At 56.7% G+C, this 21,059-nt stretch overlaps 1 protein-coding gene across 1 annotated transcript; it reads right to left on the bottom strand.

The window, feature by feature from the left end:
- Positions 1-424: 424 nt before the first annotated feature.
- SRC (SRC proto-oncogene, non-receptor tyrosine kinase) lies at positions 425-20,586 on the bottom strand. Its single transcript, XM_012558810.2, has 13 exons — positions 20,470-20,586; positions 19,166-19,423; positions 17,800-17,899; positions 16,729-16,746; positions 10,308-10,406; positions 10,047-10,150; positions 8,088-8,237; positions 6,138-6,293; positions 3,312-3,491; positions 2,116-2,192; positions 1,217-1,370; positions 927-1,058; positions 425-633 (listed from the first exon to the last, which is right to left on the bottom strand). Exons 2-13 carry the CDS (start codon positions 19,413-19,415, stop codon positions 425-427), a joined length of 1,629 nt encoding a protein of 542 aa, XP_012414264.1. The 5' UTR covers positions 19,416-19,423; positions 20,470-20,586.
- Between the last annotated feature and the right edge of the window lie 473 nt (positions 20,587-21,059).

Consider the following 21,059-nt stretch of genomic DNA (forward strand, 5'->3'; position numbering starts at 1 on the left):
ATCACTCCTCTTTGGAAAGGCTCTTTGGCCAGCTCTTGAGACAGACCTGGGGTGGCATGGGAAGCGGAGCAGGAGTCAGTGTGTGGAGTTGGCTGAGGCTGGGTAAAGGGGCCCCATCCCAGCCCTTCTTCCAGTTCCTCTTCCAGAGGCTGCAGAGCTCAAGGACGGAATGTAGGCGGGAGGCCTGTGGCTAGAGAAGGAGCTGAGAGACACAGTCACCGTGCCAGCCTCGACCCCGCCTCCAGAACTGCCCCAGACTCCCAAGCCCTTCCAGCGACAAAAGGGGAAGGGGCTTTGTCACTGGCAATTCAGCCCCACGGAGGAAGGATGGGTGGGGGGCAGCAGAGGGAGGCAGGACCCCATGTGAGGGGCTGCCCGCCCAGGATCCAAGCCGAGAGGCCAGTCCGGCCCTGGGGCCTGCTCCCTATAGGTTCTCGCCGGGCTGGTACTGGGGCTCGGTGGATGTGAAGTAGTCCTCCAGGAAGGCCTGCAGGTACTCGAAGGTGGGCCGCTCCTCCGGCTCCTTCCGCCAGCACTGACACATGAGGTCATGCAGGGACTCAGGGCACTCGGGCGGGCAGGGCATCCGGTAGCCCCGCTCTACCTGGTCCAGCACCTCTCGGTTCACCATCCCTGGGGGCAGAGGGAGGCGTGAGTGGGGTGGCTTCAGTGAGGAAAGTGGAGGTGGGGGAAAGTAGAGGGGGACAACAAAGAGGGCTTCCCAAATAGGACAGGTCCAGTGTGACCGAGGGCAAGTCCCATCCCCAAGGCTGAGAGCACTGACCACAGAGAGCCTAAAATCAGATGCTCAATCCCTTTGTTATACAGGTGGGGAAACTGAGGTCCAGGAGGGGGTGTGGCTTATCCAAGACTACCCAGGCAGAGGGAATCAGGGACCAAACATGGGCTCCGGGGACCCCTCTCACCAGGGTAGGGCACCCGTCCCTTCGTGGTGAGCTCCGTCAGCAGGATCCCAAAGGACCATACGTCCGACTTGATGGTGAACCGGCCGTACAGGGCAGCTTCTGGAGCCGTCCACTTGATGGGGAATTTGGCACCTGCAGCAGTGAGAAAGGTCAGGGTGGCTCATCAGAACTTCACAACTGCTCTGCCAGATCAGCACCATTGTCATCCCCTCGTGAGAGGAGACTGAGGCTCAGAGAAGGGGCATGACCTGCCCAAGGCCACACAGTATCCACTGCCCAGGCCTGCCTACCTTGCCGGGCGGTGTACTCATTGTCTTCGATGAGTCGAGCCAGCCCGAAGTCAGCCACTTTGCATACCAGGTTCTCTCCAACCAGGATATTGGCAGCACGGAGGTCCCGGTGGACATAGTTCATCCTCTCCACGTACGCCATGCCTGAGGCGATCTGCAGGAGAACCCCCAGAGCCTGGCTCAGGGACCACTCCACGCCCCTCCCAGGGTCACAGGGCAATGCTCAGGGTTGGGGTCATCCCCAGCGGCAGAGAGCCAACCAAACTTCTGCCTACCCTACACTTCTTCAGGCAAGTGAAGTCGGTTTACAATAAATGTTGTTGGCATAAAGAGGAGGAAGGAACACAGGGCAAAAGGCTAAGGGGAGGCACAAGACAAGATGCAGCCAGGGAGGTAGGTGGCCATGCAAAGGAAGCCCAGCTGCCTCACAGAGACAGACGTGTGCCAAGTCCTGCCTGCTGCACCTCTCTGAGCACTCTCTGAGCCCCTCTCTGAGAGGAAGTTTCCCGTCTATCAAATGGAAATAATAGCCATCCCTACCTCCCAACTGTGATAAAGATTAAATGAAGAATGGTTGCTGAGCACTGCCCACAGTAAGCACTAATTTGTGTTTGTTGAATGACTAAATAAACTTTATAGAGAAGAGAAATGAAGCCTGAACCCATAGTGAGTCAGTAACTTCTGATTCCCTGGGGAGGGTGGCGGGGCTCTTCTCTCTGCCCAGAACCGCCACTCACAGCCCCTGTAAGTGGCCCCAGTAGCACATGCAGAGAGATCAGCAAGTGTGGGGATGACCAAAGCAGGCTTCCTGGAGGGGACACTCAGGAGGCAGGCATTGGCTAAGCCAGGATGGGGGCTCAAGGGACAAGGGTGTGGGGCAGTGGGAGGGTTGGACTCACCTGAGCAGCCATGTCCACTAGCTGAGGGAGCCGCAGGTACTTGCCCGTTTCCCCCTTGAGAAAGTCCAGCAAACTCCCTGGACAGAGAGAGACATCGCTACAGCCCCTGCCCCACCTGCCCTGCCCTCCCTGGGCAGGAGCAGTGATTGCTGGTCCTATCCACCCAAGCAGGCTGGCCTCCCTTTAACAAGCACAACAGACTGTGTGTAAACCCATCTCTGAATAAAGTCTCTCCCTCACTCAGCATGTGTCACTTAAAGAGCAAGCAGACAGGGAACAACCTAAATAACCATCTCCAGGTGACCAGACAAGCAACCTGTGGCACAGCCACACAGAGGAACGTCGTCGTTGTGTGCCTTCAAGTCATGCCGACTCATAGCAACGCCATGTGACAGAGTAGAACTGCCCCGTAGGGTTTACTTGGCTGTAAATTTCCAGAAGCAGATCCCCAGGTCTTTCTCCCATGTAGCTACTGGGAGGGTTCGAACCACCAACCCTTCCGTTAGCAGCTGAGAGCTTAACCATTGCGCCACCAGGGCTCCTATCACAATAGAGTACAATCCAGCAATAAAAAGGATTAAACTACCGATACACACAACGTGCATGAATCGCAGCTGTAAAAAACTACATATGTGACACTCTGAACGGGCAAAACAGCGAAAACGACAGAAAGCAAACCAGTGGTTGCCTGGGGCTGGGGCTGGGAGCTACTTTCTGCAAAGGGGTCCAAGGGAACTTTTCAGGGTGATGGAGAATGTTCTATATCTTGACTGTAATAAGGGATACACGAATATTCATCTGATAAAACTCATTGAACTCAACACTTAAAACCACATACAAATTATACCTCAACCAAGTGGAATTTTACAAACGAACTAATTTAAACATTAACTAAAGGTCCAGTGAGGGACTCAACCTGGATGTGGCCAGTTTGGAGGGTTGGGAGAGTTCTCTTCTGGCCCCAGAATGGCAAACAGCTTTAGAAAACCAGCAAACTGGGGACAAGATGAACGGGGGGGATTGAAACGGAAAAGGCCATCCTTGACGTGAGGCCATCCATTGACATGAGAATTTGATTCCATTTCATTCCATAAAGATGTACGTTCTAGACTGGGGGGAAGTGAAGCCGTCCCCACCAGCCCGGTTGTGAGAACACCTGTCTCTGGGCTGCCCCGACTCAGTCGCTCAGGCCTCACCCTTGCTCATGTACTCGGTGACAATGTAGATAGGTTCCTCGGACACCACCGCGTACAGCTGCACCAGCTTCTCGTGCCTCAGTTTCTTCATGACCTGGGCCTCCTGCAGGAAGGCCTCTGGCGACATCGTGCCCGGCTTCAGGGTTTTGATGGCCACCCTGGTGGTGCCATTCCAGGTCCCTGTGTGAGGAGGGGCACAGGCTGGCTCAGATATGACCCCCATTCCTATCTCACAGGAACCCAGATCCACCTGTCTGGGTGCCAATTTCACCTCTGGCCTCCTTAGCCATGTGACCAGCCAAGCCAAGGCCCAGGCCCTCTCTGCACCTCAGTGACTTTATCTATAAAATGGGCACAATCACAGCATGCTCCTCACAGGACTGTCACAAGGATTCAATGAGTCTCTGGCACTCAAGAAACAGTAGCTGTTGTTAGGACTATGAGTATTCGCAATGTCCTAAAAAGCAGCACACTAGCCTGAGAGATGGGAGACCATGCTCCCACCTGGGTGATCTTAGGGCCTCAGTGGGTCTCTCAGCAGGACATCAAAGGTGCCTCATGGGCTGGCAAACTCAAGTGTGTATGGTGGGGCCGGGGATGACGGAGGAGCTGGCCTAGGGGTAGCTGAGACCTTTGGAAGCAGAGGTCACCTCTGGAGCCCAGATGCCCCAAAGACTAAGGCATCGAGCTAAGTATAAGGGCTTCAAGGCTTCAAGGTCTGACCAGCAGGAGCTTAACTCCCACCTCTGCCTCCTGCCAGCAGTGAAACTGTGGGTGAGTCATTTCCCTTCCCCTAAGCCTCAGTTTCCTCATCTGGAAAATGGGGCTGCTATAGTGCCTACTATGCTATAGTGACAACTTGAAGTTGTCAAGGATTTCATTTTACTTTATTCACAATCAACACTCACGGAAGCACCAGTCAAGAAATCAAACAACGTACCGCATTGGGAAAATCTGCTGCAAAAGAACTCTTTAAAGTGTTAAAAAGCAAAGATGTCACCTTGAGGACTAAGGTGCACCTGACCCAAGCCATGGTATTATGATATGCAATCACCTTATATGCATGCAAAAGCTGGCGAACGAATAAGGAAGACCAAAGAAGAATTGATGCCTTTGAATTACGGTATTGATAAAGAATATAGAATATATCATGGACTGCCAGAAGAATGAACAAATCTGTCTTGGAAGAAGTACAGCCAAAATGCTCCTTAGGAGGGAGGATGGTGAGACTTCGTCTCGCATACCTTGGACATATTATCAGGAGGAACCAGTCCCCAGAGAAGGACATCACGCTTGGTATAGGGTCAGTGAAAAAGCGGAAAACCCTCAAGGAGATGGACTGACACAGTGGTTGCAACAATGGGCTCAAACATAGCAACGATTGTGAGGATGGATTGTTTTGTCCTGTTGTACATGGGGTCACTATGAGTTGGAACCGACTCAACAGCACCTAACAACAACGTAGTGCCTACCCCATGGGGCTTTTCAAGGATTAAATGAGACTTTAGGCAGTGGGCCAGGCTGTACTGCGAGGGCTCTGTAAATAACAGCTGCAGTTAGCATTGTTATTAGTATCTGGTCTTTTCATGGTGGGGCCATGGGGGAAGCTGTATTCTAAACCAGAGTGTTTAATTCAGGTTCTTGTTCCAGCTGGGCCCACTTCTGCTTATTCCTGGGCCTCACTGCCAGGGTTGGGCTCAGGCCCGTCTCTGTGGCCCACGTGGTGCAGCCGGGGAGGAAGTGGGTGACTTCTGAAATTACCTCAAAATGACACCCCAGCCAGGGATGAGTTCTGCAGCCACCAGAAGGGCTGACACCACGGGTTTATCCAGATTTGCTCAAGTCCCCGCAGCGTCTGTGGTTAGGCACTAGTTTCTCATCCCTCTCCCCGCTCATCAGCGCAAAGCCCATGCCTCCCCTTCCCTGGCTTGGCCTGACTTCCAGCCTCCAGGACTTTGCCCTCGGGGTGCCTTCCACCCGGGGCCCCTCTCTGCTCCTCTCTATCAGCCCTCTGAAGGGAGGAAAAGTGGAGACAGTGATATTGAGTAAATATTGTGGCTCAGACGAAACAACCTTGAACACGGCAAACCATGATCCCTCGCTGAATCCACAGACTCCCAGCTGTCACGCACACCTCCACCTGACCTTGGAAATCCTCTGTGTCAGCAGAAACCAGTCAGCAAAAGAGGGGCCTGGGTTTTATCAGAGCTGTGTGGTGTTTGTTTGCCAAGACGGCTTTGTTATCTCTCCCACTGAAAGAGGGGGCACCACCAGGGTTAGACAGGAGATCATTAACAGAACACACCGGGCCCCAGGCTTTCCAGCATTCCCCTCCGCGAGCTGGCTTCTCCTTCCATGGCTAAGTGCTAACGTGTGGGACACACATTGGGTCAGTGTTCTCACACGACAACCCTGCAGGTGGGTCCTGGTATCACCAGCCCCATTTTACAGTTGAGAAGACTGAGGCTCACAGTGAAGCCACCTGCTCAGACCACACAGCAGGCGACCGGGAGTTCCCAGTACCCAGGCTCGGCCTGACAAACAGTGCTGGATGTGCAGAGGCGTGGGCGATGGCGAGTCCAACCTGCCCACCTTAGTGCCCAGTACAGTTCTGGGCAGGGGGGGCTACACCCCAACTCGGTCCAGCCATCACTGGGGGATTTCCATAGTTGAAACAGGGCCCCATTGCTCAGTAGAGGTGACTGGCTTGTGGAGGAGAAGGGAAAGGGGGCCAAAGGGGCTTTGAGGGGCCCCAGATGGACATCTGCCTGGTGCTCAGGCCGTGGTCTCTCCGGAGGGAACGGAAGGCAGGGGACAAGGTCTTACCCATCCACACCTCTCCGAAGCAGCCCTGGCCCAGCTTGACCTCCAGCCGCAGAGACTCCCGGGGGATCTCCCAGGCGTCCTTGGCCAGGCCCTGAGTCTGCGGCTTGGACGTGGGGCACACGGTGGTGAGACGGTGGCACAGGCCATCAGCGTGTTCTGAGGACAGAGGCAGGGAGGTAGAGTTCAAGCAGGGCTCCCCGCCAGGGGCCTCCCTTTCACACGGTGTGTGTGTACTACACGTTGTGTGCACACAGGCTTTGGGGACATACAGGATATCCTCAAAACCAGGTGTCTACACCTGTGTACACACCCCCCCCACGCAGGCCACATTGCCTCAGGGATCTGCTCACTGAGTCATTCATTCATTCATTCATCAGACTTTAAGAGGTGGCCACCTAGGCTGGTGCTAGGAATCCAGAAGGGGACAAGTCAGGAGTCACAGTCCAGGGCAGAGTCTAACTTCCCTTAACCACCTTCCAGGACCACAAATGTGGCAGAGGAGAGCTCTGCGGGGCTGTGAGTGTGAGAGCAGGTAGGCTTGATGGAGTCCTGGAAGACCTCCCAGAGGAAGTGACAGCTGGGTTTGGGTCTGCAGGAGGGTGAGCAGTTAACTAGGGAACCACTTCAAGAAGGCACAGCCTGTGCAAAGGCCCTGAAAGGAGCTGAAAGGAGGCCAGAGAGGCTGCTGGGGAGTGCATGGGGAAAAGAGTGGCAGGCGGTGAAGGTGGGAGCCAGCTGGTTCAGACCCCCCAGGGCCTTGAAGCCGCACTGGAGTCTTTATCAGAACCCTAGAGGGTTCTGATCAGGGGCTGCAGGGCGCCATGATCTGATTTAAGATTCAGAATGAACCCTGCAGTGGTGGTCAAGGGGATGGAGAGTAATGACAGATCCTAGAGGGAGTCGGGAGGCCTGGGCGACAGAGGAAGAGGAGGTACAGGTGGAGCGTAGCTGCTTCTCCAGATAGGCATACAGAGGGGTGCCCATGGAGACCACCACTGTGGGTACACAGGCCCATGGCACCACGGGCACCAGAAGCCCTAGACATGCCAATGGATCGGCCACACTGCTGCACGTATGCCCCGCACACACACTCCATACACACACGCTCCACACATGTGCCCCGCACCCACGCCTCGCATGCACGCCCCACACACCCCGCACACACACCCCCGCATGCACCCGACACACACACGCTCCACACATGTGCCCCGCACCCACGCCTCGCATGCACACCCCACACACACCCCGCACACACACCCCTGCATGCGCCCTGCATACACACGCTCCACACATGCGCCCCGCACCCACGCCCTCCATACACACTCCTCACACACGCCCCTGCATGTGCACTGTATACACATGCCCCCCCCCCACATACCCTGCACACATGGCTCACACACATGCCCCCACACATGCTCCTCACACAAACCCTGCATGTGCCCCACGTACAGGCCCCCCACACACACGCGTCCCTGGCACACATGCCCTGTACACGTGAACACCATGAGCGCTCTCTCTTCCTCTGCTGCTCTCTGCTGCAATCGATTGGATCCATCCGCCCCTTCCTCTCTCCCAGTAACCGGTTCAGACCGGTGCTGGGGCTGCAGAGACAGATGACACCAGCCTATGCTCCCTCCCTTCTCAGCTCTGGTGCGCCTTCGGTGCAGCCCCCTCCTCACCAGCCAGCTGCAAAGGAGGAGGAGGGGGCAGTGGAGGAGGGGAGAGGGAAGAAAGGAGGTAGGAGGAAGAGGGGGGACAGGGAAGGGGGAGAAGAGGGAATAGGAAGAAGTGGGAAAGGCGTGGGGAGGGAGAGCAGGAGACCCAGCGTCCTCAGCCCCTGTTGGCCCCAAAGCCTCCTCCTCAAGGTCTGCCGCTGAGGCCTGAGCCCCCTCCCACTCCCTCACAGCCCTTACGAGGGCCCAGCCCAGGCACATCCGCCGGGACACTCACTGGAGTAGTAGGCCACGAGCTGCTGCAGACTATTGAACTGGGTGCGGGAGGTGATGTAGAAGCCACCGCTGTCCAGCTTGCGGATTTTGTAGTGCTTCACATTGAGGCCCTTGGCATTGTCGAAGTCGGACACTGAGAGGCAGTAGGCGCCTGCAGGGTGAGGCCAGAGTGTAGCCGTGAGCACCATGCCCACCACCCCTACAGGCCATAGCCAGGGACGCTGGTGCCCGCCTCTGAGCGTTGTTGTGCGCCTGCCTGACACAGGAGGGAGGGAGGCCCAGAGCGGCCAGCACTGGTCCACCTCAGCACCCAGCTTGGGGGCAACCACCAAGGCACGGCCAAGAGAGCAAATGAACCAGACTCTCGCTGTGCACCCTTAGCTCTACAAGACCTCCGGATCCTACATGCACATCCCAGCTGTGTGACCTTGACAAGTTGATTGCCCTCTCTGGGCCTCAGTTTCTTCCTCTGTACAATGGGGGTTCTCCTAGATCCCTCGAAAGTTCAATGAGACACATAGAAGAGGGCCTGGCACACAGTAGGTGCTCGATAAGTGTTGGCTGGGAGCCTGGGAATGACTTCAAGTGGCTGTATATCCCTGCCCCGCCTCCCTCCTGAGCTGGGTCCAGGCTTAGCCAGGAGTCGGCTAAGGCTATGGCAGCCATGGGCAGGCGACTGTGTGCTGGTTGTGGCCTCAGGGCTGCCAAGGCTGAGCTGGGCCAGCCCTGGCGGCCCCTCCCTGCTTCCCTTAAGCCTGGAGAAGCTTTCAGCTGGAAAAGTTTCCTCATGTCCAGCAGCCTGGCTAGAAGCCTCTGATGCCCTGAGCCCAAGATGACTGTGGTAGCAACAGGGAGCAAGCAAGGCTGAGCCCCGGAGTAGGGGAAGTGGGGAACAGACGGCCCAGTGGCCAGAGAGGGCCTCAGTGGCCACAGAAGGCCCTTCTCAGGAGCTCAGCCCAGCAGGATGCCAGCACTGTGCTGGAAGCCCAGCCCCCCAACCTCCAACAGACCTTCTTTCTGGACAGTCCCTGGGTGGGGGCTACGCTATCCAATACACAGCAGGGGAAACTGAGGCCCAGAGAGGGAAAGTGGCTTACCTCATGTCACCCAGAACGTCAAGCACAGAGCTAGGACTTGAACCCATACCCCAGATCTCCAGAGCCCACACTCGGGCAACCACACTTTGCTGCAAACAGCCCAAGCCATGTGTGTAGAAGCCACAGGCCTGAGCCCAAGGCCAACCCGGGGCCACCTGTGCACACGTGCAGGAATGCCATGTCCAGCAGCCCACATACTCACACAGGTACACACTCCCCGCTCCCCTGGGCATGAGGAGAAACTCACAATTCACTCCACACAGCACCACACCCACCCCTGCACATACACATGCCTAGACCTATATGTGGCGTGCACATGTGTACCCATCTCTGCTCCCATGAGCCCCAAGCCCACAGGAAGCAGCCCAGCTTCATCACCATGGCGATGGGGCACCTGTTGTCAATTTTCTGAGGGGCTGGAGAGAAAAGGGGATCGGCATTCTCCACTTGGGGGGACAGGAGAGGAACGGGCCAGGACTGTTGGGAGAAGAGCAAAGCCAGGTCCTAGCACCCAGTTCAGCCCCAGAGGCCCCTGGGGAAGGGGAAGAGGGGCTCACTGGATCAGCACCCACACTGAGCCTTTTGCCATGTGATTCTCAGACCTCCTGACCACCTGCTCCCACTCCTAAGCTGAGGAAACTGAGGCCAGAGAAGCTAAGCCTCACCTTTGGCTATACCTCTGCCACCCCAGATAACAGAGTGTTCCTCAAATGGACCTCCTTGCCTTTGATCCTACTGGTGTCTCCACCTGGAGGGTTCTTCCCACCCTACTCCATATAACAAACTCCTATTCATTCCACAATACCCAGCCCCAACAACCCACAAAAGACCCAGTTCCCACTGGCCAGCAGAAGTGCACGTACCTTTCGTGGTCTCACTTTCTCGCACCAGGAAGGTCCCTCGTGGGTTTTCCGTATTGAGCAACAGCCTTTCTGACTCCCGTCTGGTGATCTTGCCGAAGTACCACCTGGGCAGGAGGGAGAGAGGTGGCGTTGGCAGTCCAGGCTTCGCCCGCCCATAGCACCTCTCCCTGGGATGTGCCCGGGAGGCCCTGGGCAGCTCAGGAGAGATGCTCAGACCACAGTGACAGTGGGCAGGCAGGCAACCAGGGGGCTGATACTCACTCCTCAGCCTGGATGGAGTCGGAGGGTGCCACGTAGTTGCTGGGGATGTAGCCCGTCTGTCCTGTGCTGAGCGAGTGGGCCAGCCACCAGTCTCCCTCTCTGAGCAGGGAAGAGGGAGGAAGCAAAAGAGAGGGAGCCATCAGCAGTGGCCCCGGAGCCTACAGTCTTCGTGGGTGCTGTGCAGGACCCCTCAGGCAGAGTGAGGCTCAGGGAGGCAGTGGACCAGGTGAGCCACGCAGCCTCCAGGTGGAGCTGGCCTGTAACACTTTCCCTCCCTGTCCCAGATGCCTCCTTGCTAAAGCCAGTTCAGACAGGCCTTGTCCACGACGGACCTTGGTCAGCCTGAGGCCCAATCCACAGGGACAGGGTCCTGGTCAGGGAAGTAATCTGCTTCCCTTCAGATGGAAGCCAACAATAAAGCGAAGAGCTGCCTTGGGAGTGAGGAGGGAGCTCCATCTCTAGGGGGAAGCAAGCTGTGGCAGAGAGAAGGCTCCTACTTGAGATGGATGTCAATCAGACCTTCAGTGCTTCCCCAGCCCCGAGGCTTGGAAGCCCCGTCCTGGGGGGCTGGTGAAACCTGGGGAGATGCAAGGGGGTGGCCCTTTTGGGGGCTGATGACAATCCAGGCCCCAACCCTGCAAACTCAAGTAATGCTTGCCTGTCACAAATCACGGGTCACACCTAAAGGGCCCCTCAGCTGAACACTACAGGCCTCCTCCAGCAGCTGCCCATCTGCAGGGGGAAACTGAGGCCAGGGGTTAGGACTTGCCCAGAGTCACACAGCACATCATGTCAGAGGGGGCCGAGGTGGCAGAGGCCCTAGTACCCAGGACGCTTCTACACTAATTACTCCATGAGGAGGAGGTGATGGGATGGGGACAGGAGGAGCTTCCCAGCACGGTCAGGTCCCCTGGGCCTGGGTGGGAGTGGGGAGGGGGTGGAAGTACCTTTGCAGCCATCTGAATGTGAACCAGGTCTGGCTGGAGCGGGGGTCCAGAGACACAGAGGAGGGAGGAGAAAGCGAGAGCCCAACAGGAGAGAAGAGGCAGAGATGGGGGTGGTGAGAGGCAGAAAGAGCGAGGGAGAGAGCAGGAGAGCCAGGCGGTGCTGGGGGCAGGGGACAGGGCAGGGCAGCTGGCAGAGGCCTCACATCCAAAGCAACCAAAGAGGACAGGGAGCGGGTCCATGGGGAATGAGGGGACGTCAATGGCAGGGCAAGAGAGTCCAATCCCCCTCCCACACCCACTGTACAGATGGGAAGACTGAATCCAGAGAAGCAAAGGCCTTTCCTCAAAGTCACAAAGCCAGGCCCAGGCTCCTGACTCCAGACAAAAAGGAACCCTCCCCTACAGAGTACAGTGGGACTTTATAGCTGGCTGAGTTGGTCTTAACCCAAGGCTGCCTTTGCACTTCCCCGTAGCCCTGAGAAGATATACAGCAAACAGAACATCCTCTTTGCTGGGGCCCAGAGAGGGAAAGGCTCTTGCCCACAGTCACACAGTCAGAACTCGAACCTGGGTCTCTGGCTCGCAGCTCTTCTGAGCTGCCCCTGGCCAGATTCCTCAGCCCAGTTCGAAGATGGAGAAGTTGAGGCCGTGAGAGGGCAAGGCTGGGGAGCTCTCCAACGACCTATAAGAGTGCGGGTGAGCACCAGACACCGAGGATCAGCCAGGTGGGCTAAGGCTGAACCAGAGTGACGCAAAGGGGGTACAATTGGGGCTGCGCGGCCTGACCCAACTGTGCAATCCCTGTATGCTCATTCAGGCTTGGGTATGACCTCATGTGGGGGCCTCTGCGGGAGAGGGAGGGTCCCAGAGTAAGGAGCAAGTCCCACCTCAAGGAAAGAAGCCCAGAGATGCTCAAAACCACCATCCACTTCCCTGTTGTGTGCCCACCTGGAGGTGTCTGCACACATCTGTCCTGTTTGATCCTCAAGGCCCTACCCTGCAGATGAGTAAACTGTGGCTCAGAGGTGTCCAGGGACCAGCCCAAGAACAGCACCCAGGCTGGAGGAACCCAGCACTTTCTTTGTACAGCTGGGGAAACTGAGGCACAGAGAGGGGCAGGGACTTGCCCCAAGCTACAAAGCAAGGACTCAGATGAGGGGCAGTGAGTTGTGCAAAGCCACACAGCAGATCAACGGGAGGGCAGGGGTAGGTACTGGGGCCCCTGAGTGCCTGCAGCCAGGTGCAACAGCCTGGCCCTGTGCGCCTCCCCCAGGCCTCAGAGTTTCCGAGACCCTGAGGGATGTAGAAGACAGAGGAGGAAGCAGCAGGCCTAGGGCCAAAGTCTAAGGTCGGAGGTCACAAAATGAGGTGACTTAATATAGCCAGGGCCTGCGAGCTGGCCGGCCTCCGGGGAGCCCCTAAGCCACCCGCTCAGAGTGGAAGGCCTACAGGGAGCATGTGCCCAGAGGCCAGCCAAGCAGGGTCCAGAAATGAGGGGCACCCAGCCTGCTGATGTTACCCCAACTTCACCAGCAGAGGTCCAGCTCCACAACATCAGCCCATATGCAAGTTTGGGTTTCACAGTCCAGTTTGGGGGGTTTTATTTCACAGGGGGCAGGGATGGGGATGTATTATATCTTAATAAAGGACCCAAGATCCAACTTTGACCTGGCCCCAGCTTTAGGTGTCCTGGAGCTTGGGCCCCAGAGTCAGACTGCCTAGGGCACCATACTGGTTCCTCCAGCACCTAGTTTTCTCATCTGTAGGATGGGGATACTCATGCTTTCCTCCCACAGGGGTTGTGAGGGCCCAGCACATAGTAGATACTCAACACCATAGCTGTTAGTATCATGACCTGGCCAAAAAAGAAAAAAAACTAAATCTGTATATCCATAGTGCCCCTCGATGTCCTCCAAAACGTTTTTAAAAACCAAAGCAGCTCAGTCCCAGTCTCTGACAAGGATTTGCTGTGTGGCCTCGGGCAAGTGTCCTGCCCTTTCTGGGTCTTAGTTTCTTCATCTATAAAAGGAGATCATATTCACAGAATCTTCTTGCAGGCAAAACGTGTGAAGTGATGAGATAAGCAGTGTGATGACCATCTGAGCTTCAGTTTGCCCACCTGTGAAATGGGGGCATCAATCCCCATCTTCCCACCTCAAAGGTCTGGGAGGCTCTAAACTGCCACAAGTGGCTGCAAGCCAGCTCTGCCCAGGGTCTGGGGCTGCTCCCCTCTGGGGACCCCACGGCTTCCCACGGCAGCCCAGTCTGGTAGGGTCACCATCCCGAGCCCAGAGTCGGAAGTGACAGCAGCATTAATCAGGCTGGGCAGATTTACCGCACCCAGCGTCTTCCCTGGGGCCAGGTCCTCATCAGACGGGCAGAAAGAAGGGAAAGGAGGAAGGGAATCACCCATTCCCTGCCTGGCCCCTCACCTGCCCCGTGACAGGAGGAGAAAGCGCTGGACCAGGAGTCTTCAAGCTTCAGGTTAACATCCTGGCTGCTGTTCGCTAGCTATGTGATCTCACCTCCCTGAGCCTCAGGGTCCTCATTTTTGGACCCTAATCTTTGTGCAGATCTGGGGTGTGGGCAGCTGTAGAACCTGGAAAGTTGTGCCAGGCTGGAGCACTGATATTTTTAACTCGCTTGGGCTGTTGGGACTCATCAGAGAAACACTTTGGGGACTGCAGATGAGCTGGTGGCCTGGCATGGCCTAGCCCTGAAGCCAATAGCCCCAGGTCTGAGACTGGCTGGAGCCCAGGCAGCCTGGATCATCACTGGCCAAGTTTCCAAGCCCTGAGGCCAGAGGCACGTGGTCTGAGGCGAAGGAAGCGTGAGGAGGGCACGGGGGCAGGGTCTGTGGAGGAGGCTCTGAAGCTCTGAGGTGACCTTGCCCTGAGGTAGGTAGAGGAGGTGGAGTGCCCAGGACAAGGGGGCAGGGGACAGCTGAAGTGCTACTGCCTGGCCGTGTCCACTGGACAGCTCCCCCAACGAAGCTGCTGGAGTTTGGGTAGAAGGAAGGGGCAGCTCAGGGAGCAACCTGGAGGCAGACCCCAAGGAGCCTCAGCTCCCAGGGACTCAGATACCAGATCAGTAGGCTCGGGGCAGTCAGACCTCGAACGCCAATGGGCTTCCTTGAACCCAGGGCCACACAACACTCAAAAGACTAGGACCCAGGGCCAGTCGGCACAAAGATCCAGGGAGCAAGGTCCCAGGCCTGCCACTGTGAGGACCCCAACCCAGCCAGTCCTTGCCAAACCCCAACAACAGATGAGTTCAACTTCAGGCTCTCCACCTTCCCTGACCCCAGTCTAGCCCCCCATAGGCTAGGCCTCCCAGGCTGGACTCCGAAAGCCCCTCACTCATAAGGGGGGTGGGTGGGTGGGGGAGGGGGCTAGATGATAATGCTAGGACAAGCAGGGTAGTCCCTGGGTGAGGTATGAGACCTGAACACCTCCAATTTGAATGGCCCTTCTTCCACTAGGCCCCCCAGATCCCTTTATCCCTCGTCTTCCTGTAACACCAGCCCTAACTCTACCAGCAGCAACCTCTCTGGCAAAGGAGCGGCTGAGTGTTGTGATAGGAGGGAGGGCTCCTGACCTATGCCCTCTCCCCAAATCAGGGGCTTCCCATGGGCGGGACTCAATCACTTCTGGCCTGCCCGGCAGTTCCAGGCCTGGCCAAACCTTCCCCAGCCCATCCCAGAAGGCAGGAAGAAGGAAGAGAAGGGGCTGGACAGATAGAGAAAGGAGACAGAACCAAAGTTTCTTGACCTTTCCTGGCTCCACGCCTTTGCTCAAGCTGTGGCCCCACCTGAGGTGCCCTCCCCATCACTGCAGGCTATGACTGTCCCTGTCCCGCAAAGCCACCATACTGATGCCACCTCACCTGCACAGGCCTTTCCTCCTGCCAGCTCCTCTGCACCTCTACTGAGCCCTCCTACAAGGGCCATGGCCCAGACGGCCTGGCCACCCATCCCAGCTCTGCCATACTAGCTGTGTGACCTTGGGCAAGTCATTTTACCTCTCTGGGTCTCAGTTTCCTCATCTGTAAAAAGGAGCAAAAAAGAGTCCCCACTTAACAGGGCTGTGGTGACGCATATATAAAATAACGTGACTTAGAGTGCTCGGCACAGGACTTGGCTCACGCATGATATGAAGTATGGGCGTGAATTATGACAGTTTTATCACTGTTCATTCATTCTGTTCACTGACACTGGCTGAGTACCCGCAATGCACAACCCTGCGCTGAGCGACGAGTGACATGCGAACCCAGAAGTGAGACAGACCAGAGAGCAGCCCTCAAGGAGCTCCCAATCTGAGGTGAGAGGCAGACGGAAGCAGCTGGTGACAAGGGAGCTAGCTGGAGCTGTACCAGGATTCTGACAAGCAAGGGAACAGAAGGTTGAAGAAGCCTCCTTCCCCAGAGACAACAGTTTGAGGGAGAGGAGACAGCTTCTAACCAAGTTCCAGTCCTGGCTTTGCTACTTGGTAGCGGTGTGGCCTTGGGCAAGTGCCTTCACATCTCTGAGCCTCAGTTTCCTCATTTGCAAAATGGAGACAGCACCCTCCCCTATCACTATACCTTGGCAGGAATGTAGTGAAGAGTAAATGCGAGGACATGGGTAAAAACACCTGGCACCTCTATTCTCTTCTGCCTCACAGAGAAAGGGTTCCTGAGCTGGGTCTTGAGGGATGAATAGGAGTTTGCCAGGCAGAGGTGGGAGAAAGGGCATTTCAGGCAGAAGGAACAGCATGCACCAAGGGAAGGGAGGCATGAACAAGCAAGTGTGACTGCGGATGGTGATGTTCCACCTCCTTAGCCAGGCCTTTGAGGATACTCAGGGATGGAGTCTGCTCTGCCCTCTAGCGCTTCCTTGCCTTCCATGGCCCTGAAGGCATCCACCCACCTCCAGTCCTACATCCTTCCGAGTGGCCCCTCCACCTGCCAGACAACTTCACTATGCTTCCTTTAGGGCTCCTGTGTCACCACCAGAGGGGGGCACACAGCAGGGCCTCCAAACAGCTGAACTGACTCCAGCCTCTGCCTGCCCCACAGCCTGGACTAGGGCAACTGGAGTTGGCTCCAGCCACACTCAGCTCCAGGAGGGTGTGGACAAGGGTTTCTCCACCCAGGCCTCACTGGGCTCTGCACGCAGCTGGCACTCAATGTGGGGAAAGAATGGGGAGGGAGTGAAGTCGTAGGAAGGCGGAGGGGGAGGGGGTGAGATGGTGAGTGAAAGGGATGTTGGGAGGACCCTCCCACCCCCTCAGCCTGGGGTCAGGGTCTGGGGCCTGGTCAAACAGGTATATGGAGTGAAGGTAAGCTAGGGAAGCTGGGGAGGGCGGGAGACACTGCCAAAGGAGCCAGGGACCACAGGCAGGGACACTGGGGGTGGGAGCACATGCAGAACAGCAGCCCCTCCCCACCCAGCAAAGCGCCCCACCCAGCCCACTGCCCACACAGTGCGTACACACCTGACATCCACCTTCCTCCTAAGGGCCAGCGAGAGAGAAGCAGAGAGAGGCAGAGGCTGAGAGAGGGCTGGAAGGAGCAAGCGTGGGCTGGGGATGGGGAAGGGGAGTCCTGCAGGGAGTCCCCTATAGAGGGGACAGCAGGAATGCTGTGGGGCATGGGGCTCTGCCCCGCCCTCTGCTGGTAGCCCCACTCCTGTGCTTGGCATTTGGCCTCAAGCCTCAGTCACCCCTCAAGGCATTCCACCTCCTTTTCTCCCCCCACCCCTCCACACCCCGCTATGCCCCACCCAGCCCTATGTTCTTGGTGGCCATGCAGACGAGAAGGGACAGAAGCAGTAGGGAGGGGAGGGAAGAACCCCCATCCCAAGGCTGGAGCCCCCCACCCCTCCCAGCCTCACTCCTCCCTGTTCCCTGCCTACAGGGACCTCAGAGCTTAGCAGGAGACTCCCAGGACCCCCTAGGCCAGCCTGGCTCTAGGCTCCCCTGCCTCAAGGCTGGAGTCCTGGAGGTGAACTAGACACCCCCAAGGCACCTTGCCCTCCATACCCTATCCCACATCCTATCCTCATGCCCAATCCTGACCTCTCTCAGACTGGATATTTTGTCCCCAGCCTTCCCAACATGATCGCCTCCCCCACAGCTGGAGACTTCTGGCTTCACTGGCTGCCCCAGCCCTCCAGCTGCAGGTCACCAATGAGGGCACAGTCCTGGCTCCTGGGCCCAGTTCTGCCCTGACCACATGCCCCTCTGTGGGGTCTAGGATCTGGGGTGCTATGCTCTGATGATCCATTCTCTGCCCCCCCTATTTCTAGTTACTGGACCCAGATGCCTGCCTGCCCGGAGCCCCAAGCCAACAATCACCACCCGCATCACCATCCCTATCAGCCCCATTACAGCTTCGTGGAGCCTCCTGATGCTCTGGAACCCAGATACTTGGCTCTGCCCACTGCCCATCCTGCTGCTCTCTGCCTCTGGACTTGGCACGGCCTCCAGGGATGCTCAGAGGTGGCTCAGGCCCAGGCCCAGGGCCAGGGGGCAGTCCTGGGGGGCAATTGGGAAGGGGGCACTCACGTGTTGTTGACAATCTGGAGCCGCTCCCCCTTCTTGAAGGACAGGTCAGTCTCTGTCCTAGACTCATAGTCATAGAGGGCCACAAAGGTGGTCACTCCTCCTGTGGAGAGGGGTGGAGCGTGTCAGAGCAGCGGGGGCCACAGCCGTGGGACAGGGCTGGGGATGGGTGTTGTCTGTTTTATGCACTGCTATGACCCCAGCACCAAGAGTCCTGGCACACAGTAGGGGCCAAAAAGTATGTCTTCAACAAATGAATGGGTGTGTTTGTGGGTCTGCGTCTGAGGGTCTGTGCCTGTCCGTGTCCCCGAGCATGTGTCTCTGCGTGTTTGCGGGCGCTCATGGCACGGATGTGCACATGTGCATCTGTGAGCCAGTGGTGTTTCTGGCTCAGCGTGTGTCTGTGTCCTGCGCGTGGGTTTCTGGCTGCACGTGCATTGGTGTATCTTCATCTGAGAATATGAGGGGGTGTGTGTGTGTCTGTACATCTGCACTCGGGTGTGTGCCTGTGCCCAGGGGTCCACACTCAACCGTGTATCCCTGAGTGCGTGTCTGTATGTGCATTGTGTATGAGTGTTTATGATGGTGTCTGCAGCTAAGCATGACTATGTGTCCTGTGAGGGTATCTTTGAATACATGTATGTACCCACATGTGTGTGGCTCTGTCTGAGTGTGTTGAAGAGCACGTGTGTTTGTGTGAATATCTGTGTCTGGGGTCTCAGGTACCCCATCTCCCCCTGACTCTGCGTCTCTAAGCATCGCTTGCCTGGGGCTGCTGTGCCCTGAAGTGCCAGCAGAGGGCGCAGGGGCGCATCTCAGCACCTTAGGACCAGGCCTTCCTGGCTCCCCATTCCCTCTCCCAGGCTGGGCCTGGGTTGCCCAACGGGGCCCCTCTGCCACACATCAGCCACCCATCTTGACCTAGCTCTGGGCTGACCTGTGCAAGAGGCAAAGCCTGGACCATGGGGCGGCAGCCTCAGACCTCGTCCCTACCCGGCCGTGAGGAGCCCTTTGGCCTAAACCACTCCCATCTCTGGGCCTCAGTTTCCCCATCTGGTGTTGGTCTTCCTACATCTCTAGACCTCCTTACACTCTGCATCTGATTCACCTCAAAGGCAAAGAATAAAAAAGTGTCCTAGAGTGTGTACCAAGTACCACCCTTAAGAGTTTACAAAGTCCTCCCCACCCACGGCCTCCAGGAAACCGCCAAAGTTCCCCAGGACAAGTAACTCTTCCCCTTTAGTGAGAGAAGGAAATATCAGCCCAGAGAGGCATCTCTGCGCTGGGGCACAAAGCCTCCTGGCGGAACAGCCTCTGCCTGGCCAGGAGGGACAGGACACCCCAGCACCCTCAACTCAGGCCCACTGACCAGCCAGCGGCCCCGCCCTCTGCGGGGAAGTGACCGTGTCCGAGGAGTTGAAGCCTCCAAACAGCTTGGGCTCAGCGGCTGCCGGGACAAAGGCCGTGTTGGGGCCACGGTGGCCATCAGCGGAGGCCGGCTTGCTGGGGGTCTGTGAGGCAGGGAAGGCTCCCCCGCCGCCACTGTGGGTGTTCTCGGTGGGCTCCAGGCTGCGGCGCCGCTGGCTGGCATCCTTGGGCTTGCTCTTGTTGCTGCCCATGGTCCTGGCTGGAGACAAGAGAGGATCCTTGGGTGAAAAGGACACTCTGGGCACAGGCAGGGCCTCCTGGGCCCCTTATATGGATGGCCTCCCCTCCTACCCTTTCTACAAATGGAAAAACTGAAGTCCAAAAAGAGGTGCTATGAGACCTTCAGTGAGTTAGCCTCTTGGAGCCTCAGTTTGCTCATCTGTAAAATGGGGGTGGAATGATGGCACCTATAAAGGGCTTCCTTGGTACAGGGCCAGGCACAGAAGAAACTATCAGAAGCCCTGGACTTCCCTACTCCTCCCACAAGTCAATGTTTCTGCCCCTCCCTCGTGGACAGGGACAGTATCCGAGTCATGACTATGTCCCCGGCACCTGGCACAGGAGGAGCTCACTGATGGTTTGTTAAATGAACACATGGCTGATAGGAACTGTCTAACACCAGGGGAAACACTAAACGTGGCAACCAAGGGAGTGGTCCAGCCGAAAGGCCTGGAAGAACGAGAGATTACTGGGAGTTCTCTGTTTCCTCTGCCTGGAATGCTCTTCCCTGTCCACTTCACCACAGTAACCCAGGCCTCCTTCAGTTCTCAAGTCAAATGTCACCTCCTCAAGACACGTTCCTGATGCCTTTGATTGGGTCAAACCCCCCCTTGATTTCTGTGCCACTCCTTGATAACACGTGGCCCAGTTTTGATTTTTTTAATTTGTGTGACTGTTTGATTACCGTTGTGGGTTTTTGTCTGTCTTGTTCACTGCTGTGTCCCCAGTGCCTAGCAGAGGGCGTGGCATACCTAGGTGCTCAATAAACAGCTAAATGAATGAACGAGTGAGTGAATGAGTGACTATTCAAGAGTTCAGAGATTTCTGAAACACAGAGGGAATCAAGTTGAAAACTCCCCCAGTGACACCCATGGCCCTGCCCCTCCCCCTACTGCCTCCCCTTCCCCATCCACAGGACTTGGCTCACCCTGGGTCCTGCCAAGCCTGGCCAGGGTTTCCCCACTCGTCATGGCTGCCCCTCCCAGCTCCCCTATTTCAGCAGCCCTGATTGGGTCAGCACCTTACCTCGTGGAAGGCAGGGGCTGTCCCAGAGGACCTGGGAGGCAGCCTGAGGTCTCGGCACGAACACCAGGTGTGGAGTCAGAGGTCTTGGACAAGAGGCTCTGCTCCACTCTCCCAACTGTGTGAACCTGGGCAAGTCACTTCCCCTCTCTGGGCCTCAGAGTCCTCATCTGCAAAGCCGGGATAAAGCAGACTTCTCAGGGCTATTGTGCGGATATGATTAAAAAAGAAATTACAATGACTGACTCGTGAGTCACTATTTATCAGGCTCTGACTCTGGCAAGCCCTACCAGACCTGAAATCTCCTTCAACCCTCCCAGCGCACATTCTGTGAGTAAGAGTGAGGCAGGCACTTTTTGTTTATGGCGATAGGAAAGGTAGTGCTGAACGTGGGTGATGTGTCCACAGCTCGCCTTACGTAACTGATGCCACTAAGCTGTACCCAAGAAAATGGCTGCGCTGCTAACTGTAATGCTATTATCATTGTGTAACAACCACCGAAGAAAATTACATACGTACATATACACGTATTTACAATAAAACACATACGGGCTACACATGCTGAGGCCTCTTACACATAACCAGTCACCACA

Source organism: Trichechus manatus, unplaced genomic scaffold, assembly GCF_000243295.1.
Source record: "Trichechus manatus latirostris isolate Lorelei unplaced genomic scaffold, TriManLat1.0 scaffold00008, whole genome shotgun sequence".
NCBI classification, from domain to species: domain Eukaryota; kingdom Metazoa; phylum Chordata; class Mammalia; order Sirenia; family Trichechidae; genus Trichechus; species Trichechus manatus.